Here is a 7,510-nt window from a genome sequence, read left to right as displayed (position 1 = left end):
CTTAGTAGTAATACTGTGTAAGCCAACTCGAATACCCTCGGGGGGCCTACCCCTTTTTTTATGATAATGAAAGTGAACCCCAAGGATTGCATCATTGCAACAAATTCATTACAACTTCAAAATCCAATTCACTATTTCATTCAACAAAAATACTCAGCATCCACTTAAAGGAAAAACACATATCATGCTTTGATATGTCACTAGTTAGAATTGGATTTGTGGTATAGTTGAATCCGAAACCCATACCAATGGGCATCCTGGTCGCAACTGTTATTTTTATCCTTAATTTTACGATTTTATTTATCTTTTAGAAAACAAAGAAGTTCATTCAACGAGCAAGAGAACAGGAGTACCTCTTCCAGTAGTCAATAAGTTCGAGTTGTTAAGCAGTATCCAGCAACAGTAGTTAGAGATTCAATAGTGACTAAATACATCCAGAAACACTTAGCAGCATTTTAACATTTGTTGTGTTATGCTATAATGGAGTTAAAATTAGTCATACGGTTTTGTAGTGGTAAAAATATAGAGACTAGATGTATGGTCAACTCAAAAGATTTCATCTAGATGTATGGTCTTTCTTGTGACTGTACTTAGTCTCATATATTTTGTTCACATTGGATTTAAGTCTGAAAGGAGGAGGAGGTTTGCAGTTTGTTGACAACCAATCTAAAATTTAATGACTTTGTTATGAATGGATACAGTACAAACACATGTTGGATCGTCCCTCTACTAATAATGCATTGCATTGGACCCTAGATGCAATGAAAAACGTTAAGGGTTACACTGACTAGTCTGCTGAAAAATCCATAGTCAATCCCGATATTTTACTATTAATGCTTAGTTGTACTCATTTAAACAATGCACACGATTATTAAAAAGGAAAAATGCTAAAACTACTATTAATTTTGTTGTAAAAATATTTATAAACTGATGTGTCAATTAACTTGATCAGTGCTAATTCATCAATATAATATAAAAATGTTTGAATTACTTTTTTTTACGATTAATGACATAAATTTTAATAAGTTCTATATACTAAAGTTTGTAGTATTCTTAGAATCACTCTATTAAATGGTATGTGTGATTAAAAGCATATGTAGAGAAACTCATTTGAGACATTTGAGATTACCCGCATCATGTATTTGTGGGTTTTTTTTTTTTTTTTTTTTCACATAAGGTTATCCTTGTAAACTGTGTAACTGCCCTTGTAAACCACATAAATAGGTGAAAGGAACTAATTCTATTGTGGTTTTCATTTTCCACTGAATTTTTTTTTTCAAGAGATGATGTTATATCATTATGCTTAGAATTTATTTACTATTGTGAAGTCTAGACATTACATCAATGTTATATGTACTAGGGAAACAACTAGAACTAGCAATCTTGTAGTCTATGTAAAGGGTAATTGCAACTTGAGTTATAATTCAACAACAGTAGGTGATGGGACATAGGAACCTCGTACTAGATAGACTACTAAATTTACAGATATATTGTCTTCCTTGTTGCTCAACTCTTTGACTTATCTATTGGACTCAAGTTTGCTCATGAACTTCAAAATGCATTTGATTTGTACTCACTACTTTCAGCATGGTTATAAATATGCTAAATGTCTTAGTTTTTGTTGTAGATCTGGTATCAGACTGTTTAAAGTGTTGCACAGAGGATTCTGATGATTCCATGAGCAAGGTATGGAAAATATTGTATATATAATAAATTTCAAGAAGCTAAAATTTATGCTTTGCATTTAAACATTTTGGGCATTTAAAAAGTAAATCAAATAGTCCTAAAATCTGCTATGATCACCCGTCATGAAAATTTTCTTGTTTGACTCCAGTATCCTTCTTCCCTCCACCCCCCCCCCCCCCCCCCCCCCCTCTCNCTGGCTTATTAGTGGCATCCAAGTAATCAATCTCTTATTTTATGTGATATGTAGTTGGTTTTATACTTATAAGCCATTGGAAGAGGTTAGTGAAATTTGTGAGGAAGTTGAAGAACTATCTGGAGATAAAATCTCCTCTATGATCTTAGATAGCAGGAATGGACATGGAGAGGTGGAGCCTGGAAGAAATGAGACAACTTAGGAATGTTTTTTGATACGGAATGACCATATTTTAATAATGTACCATAAAGCAGGGATTTTTTCTTTTAAAGTGCTTTGATCCTGCAATTTAATTTAAGTGAGAAAACAAATTTCCACTTTTAGCCTAGTAGTAATACTGTGTAAGCCAACTCGAATACCCTCGGGGGGCCTACCCCTTTTTTTATGATAATGAAAGTGAACCCCAAGGATTGCATCATTGCAACAAATTCATTACAACTTCAAAATCCAATTCACTATTTCATTCAACAAAAATACTCAGCATCCACTTAAAGGAAAAACACATATCATGCTTTGATATGTCACTAGTTAGAATTGGATTTGTGGTATAGTTGAATCCGAAACCCATACCAATGGGCATCCTGGTCGCAACTGTTTTTTTTATCCTTAATTTTACGATTTTATTTATCTTTTAGAAAACAAAGAAGTTCATTCAACGAGCAAGAGAACAGGAGTACCTCTTCCAGTAGTCAATAAGTTCGAGTTGTTAAGCAGTATCCAGCAACAGTAGTTAGAGATTCAATAGTGACTAAATACATCCAGAAACACTTAGCAGCATTTTAACATTTGTTGTGTTATGCTATAATGGAGTTAAAATTAGTCATACGGTTTTGTAGTGGTAAAAATATAGAGACTAGATGTATGGTCAACTCAAAAGATTTCATCTAGATGTATGGTCTTTCTTGTGACTGTACTTAGTCTCATATATTTTGTTCACATTGGATTTAAGTCTGAAAGGAGGAGGAGGTTTGCAGTTTGTTGACAACCAATCTAAAATTTAATGACTTTGTTATGAATGGATACAGTACAAACACATGTTGGATCGTCCCTCTACTAATATTGCATTGCATTGGACCCTAGATGCAATGAAAAACGTTAAGGGTTACACTGACTAGTCTGCTGAAAAATCCATAGTCAATCCCGATATTTTACTATTAATGCTTAGTTGTACTCATTTAAACAATGCACACGATTATTAAAAAGGAAAAATGCTAAAACTACTATTAATTTTGTTGTAAAAATATTTATAAACTGATGTGTCAATTAACTTGATCAGTGCTAATTCATCAATATAATATAAAAATGTTTGAATTACTTTTTTTTACGATTAATGACATAAATTTTAATAAGTTCTATATACTAAAGTTTGTAGTATTCTTAGAATCACTCTATTAAATGGTATGTGTGATTAAAAGCATATGTAGAGAAACTCATTTGAGACATTTGAGATGCCATGTAATAAGTTGGAAGATTAGTCTACTCAACCGTTTGGAAGAAAATTTTGTCCATTTAAATCATCTACTACACAATCCAAATTAATATCTAAAATTAGCAATGGCAATATTTTTTTTTTTTTTTGAAACGCAGTGACAATATTCAAGACGATATGAACTCACACAGTATTTTGTGAATTAGTGTTTAGTATAAAGTGTTAGTGTCAAAAATGGGTCGACACACTTAACACAATTAATAAATAAGTCAATTCTGCGTTGACTTACTTGACCCAAAATCAGCCCAATTAATATAAATAAATTTCATTTTCTCTAAAACTAATTTGAATTCCAATATAATTAAGTAATTAAAATAATTTTAATATTTGTATTGGCAAATTATTTGTTGAAACTCTAAAGTCTCTAGCCATTTTACCTAAAACAAAGAAAAAAAAGTCTCATTTATTTATTTATTTATTTATTTATTTTGTGTTAAATTGTGTATTAAATGGGTTGAAATGAGTTGTAACATGTCAACTGGTTTAATTAATGGGTTGTGCTAGAATGTTGAGGAGTTTGAAACAATTGTTAAATTCATTAAATAAGGTCTCTGAATATCCATACATACCTTATCACGACATGACACGACACGAAATGAACACGACACGTTAACACGAATTGTTACCTCTGTCTAAAATAACATATCATTAAGTCTTATTCAGCATCCACCCCAAATTATAAAGGCCATTTGTAATGTGTATACTAAATCATAAAATTTTACAATGATGAATGAACATCGTTTTTTAAAAATTAACATTGTAATTAAAATCTTATTTGGCCTTATCATATGACAAACCAAACGTAAGCCGTTTCAAACTCTTGGCTTCAAAACGACACCTTGTGGGCTCTCACACCATTGCCGTTTACCTCTTCACCGTTCTACCAAGTCCCCCCCCCCCCCCCCCCCCCCCAAGGCTTTGCATAAACTTATTAGTTTTTAGCTTAAAACCCTTACTGAATTTTGTGCAGCTTTCAATAGAGTGATGGTAGTTAAAAGATGTTTGTTTAACCTTCCACTAGTATATTTGATATACACACCTGTGATGCGGTGATTTTTCTTTTTTGTTACATTGGATAGTTTGAATTTTGGGCCCTTTTAAGTTTCTTCATGGACAAAAGAGAATTTAGCATATGTACATGTGTTATGTGTCATGGTGATGTTTGAAATAATTGCCAGAGTCAGAGCTCACACAGTACAGTTTTCATGACATGTTTCTTGGCTTCAGAAAATTATTGCCAATTCTGTTTATATACATTTTAGATAAAAGATAAATGGAACTATTTTTCTTTTGGACAAAATTTATGTACAGTATCTTAGGTATTATTCCTTATTCCCCTCTTAAGATTTTGTCACGTGGCTACTTAACTAAAAAAATACACTTCCATCCCATGAGAAAAAAACCACATGGCAGAATCTTAAGAGAAAAACCTAAAGAACAGCACCTAAATACTGTACCTAAGTCTTGCCCTTTTCTTTAAATAATACTTCATGAGAGACCAATTTTGATGACCATTTTAAGTAAATACAAAAATTTTGCATCACTACTGACTCATGGGTTTTTGGTTTAAGATGGTATAAAATGGCTCCATGACATCAATTTGGTTACTGAAAGCATGATCTGTGGTGCTCTTGGTTCTCTTTGTCATTGGATTGATCACAGACAGAGGGAACACGGTAGAACTGTACATTTATATGTAAAATATGTATGCAGTACAAGTTCATGTATGTTACTTGGTGAATATTTAAGAAATAAGGAAAATAATGGCAATTTTATGACGCAAGAAGAGGGAGGAGAAGGAAAGGAGTAGAAGATACAAATATGCATAAATCATAATATGATACGAAATTATGAATAAACCTATGTTGCATGGACAGGGACATTGATATCTCTGTCCTCTGCTTGTCTATTCCATGTTTGCTGAACGTCTAGAATTTCTTTTTTTTTTCCCCTGATTCATTAGTTAGACACTTAGACATGCTCACCTTCCACATTGCTCATACTCCTACTTTTGAAGAATTCTTTTGAAATTATTTAAGGAGTATCTTAGAAGTGTATTTGTTCAACAAGGGCATGGCTCCTTGGTAGAAGTGCCAATGCTACTTATCCAACTAGGGACCTGTCCAAAGGGCTGACATCATAGTGTTTATTATGTTCAATACATTTTATCTTGATCTTAAATCTTCTCAAATTTATTTTTCTGTTCCTTTATTTCAAGAAAAGAAGAAATTTTTGTCACTAATTATCCGAAACTGCAGATCGCCTATTCTGGTGCTCACCTGGAGGTCTGCATGAGGAAACTGGTTTTCTATCCTGAAATTGTGGGCTTTATTGAAGAAGAGAAGGATCAATTTCCTTCTGTTAAAGTTCAATATGTTTTCAATTCTCCACCAAAGCTGATTATGCTAGATGACGCAGGCCAACAGAAGGAAACAATAAGGTGAGCTTCTTCCAATTAGTATTTGTTGCTGGTCTCGCACTCTTTTGGCACAGCAGTCCACAGATAGATATGAATTTGGGTTGAGAGATTTCCCTGACCTAACTAATGATAGTGGAGTTGAATGCTGAAACCTTTAAAGGTGGCACATGCATTGTAGCTTGCTGCCTTTTGCTCAACTCCTACAACAACGCCCCCACCCCCCAACAAAGCTCATTTCTTCCCTTTTTCTCTCTGTCCTACTTTGTTATGCACCATATGTTGCACTCTATGTTTCTATGTATTGGATTCTGCTGTTTTCCAAAGATTTTTCGTCATTTTTGTAGGCTTCAATATGAGTATTGTAGGGTGAAGCAAGAGGTCCTGAGTAATATAGATGTTGCCTTCATCCAAAATTTGTAGCTAGCTGAACCTTATTACCATTTTGGTTATCTGGAAGTCAAATCTTATAAACAAATATCATGTTGTTTCAACCTTGATATAGCTGGAAAAAGGTCAAAGTAAAATTGATGATGCCTTGATTCAAGAGTGGTGCAATCTCTACCTCATATTGCTTGGGATTTAGCTTCCATTCAGTGTCTAAACTAGTTGAAATTGGCGTGGAGGGTGCATATGAGGGTTCTTTTCTTTGCTTTGGTCTTGGCATTTGGGATTGAGAGTTGTGTAGTCCGATGGTGTCACTGAAAATTCATGCCTCTAGTTTTAGGCTTTTTCAAGGGAATAATGGCTATGATGGCATGTTTAATTATGCATTTTATCTTTTTTCTTGAGGGAATAAAAGAAGTTCTACTGACTTTTCAGTTTTCACTAACATTTTTATTTTCTTTATCTTCCTTGTCTCAGGATCGACAATTGGAAACGTGAACATATACTGCAGTTCCTACGAGAAAAAGTTAAGACGGCTTCCGCAATCTGAGATGGTTATTTTCCTGCTGTCACTTCCCCCATTTGTCTTTAATATATTATGAACACTCCAATTTTCCTTCTGAAAATTCAGTGAAATTTTAAACTGTGACAATGAAAATTTTATTTTCATATTTCTGTCTTTTGAGGGACTTGAGTTGTAAAATATGAAATATTAGGATTAAAAGAGAGAGAGAGAGAGAGAGAGATTCTCAAATGTCTAGGGCTACAATAACGAGTCTCTTTTTTATATTAGGATCTATGGCATGACTATCAGAATATTCTTATGCTAATGTAAAATCACATGCGTTCATAACAAAAATGACAAGGGCTAAGAGTCTTGTAACTCAATGACATTGCCTTGCTTTCTTTATATATTTAGTACATTTATGGAAAATTGGATCGTTATTAAAGATAGTAGCTTGATTGTCACAATGCATATGCATAGACAGCATGGTCGTAGGAACATCAATACCCAAGGTACAAATGAGAGATTGAACCCATAATATCTGAAAAAATAGTATGAGTCATAGCTTGATATTTTGGTTTTGGCACTAAGTAGTAACATTTTGCTTTACTATGCTAAATAACAAGATTATTTCCAACAAAGTTATAATAGTTAGAGGTGGATTGTCTATTAGAATGACTATCATCCCAATTAGCTTCACTAAATCATGTCATAGATAGAGAATTAACAATAGTCCTCATTTTTTTTTTTGATAATCAACAATAGTCCTCATTTAGGAGTATCCTTAAGGTAATCCAAGATACGACAAATAACTGCATAGGAAGATTGACGAGG

At 33.3% G+C, this 7,510-nt stretch overlaps 1 protein-coding gene across 1 annotated transcript; it reads left to right on the top strand.

Annotated features, from left to right (window-relative positions):
* Window positions 1-1,572: 1,572 nt before the first annotated feature.
* Window positions 1,573-7,059, top strand: LOC111987837 (uncharacterized). Its single transcript, XM_065768938.1, has 3 exons — window positions 1,573-1,686; window positions 5,627-5,808; window positions 6,649-7,059. The coding sequence occupies exons 1-3, from the start codon at window positions 1,588-1,590 to the stop codon at window positions 6,719-6,721; spliced, it is 354 nt and encodes a 117-aa protein (XP_065625010.1). The 5' UTR covers window positions 1,573-1,587; the 3' UTR covers window positions 6,722-7,059.
* Window positions 7,060-7,510: the final 451 nt, after the last annotated feature.

Source organism: Quercus suber, unplaced genomic scaffold, assembly GCF_002906115.3.
Source record: "Quercus suber isolate HL8 unplaced genomic scaffold, Cork oak 2.0 scaffold_27, whole genome shotgun sequence".
Lineage (NCBI taxonomy): Eukaryota > Viridiplantae > Streptophyta > Magnoliopsida > Fagales > Fagaceae > Quercus > Quercus suber.
The sequence above is the reverse complement of the archived record's forward strand: the minus strand, read 5'-3'. Positions and strand labels throughout refer to the sequence as shown.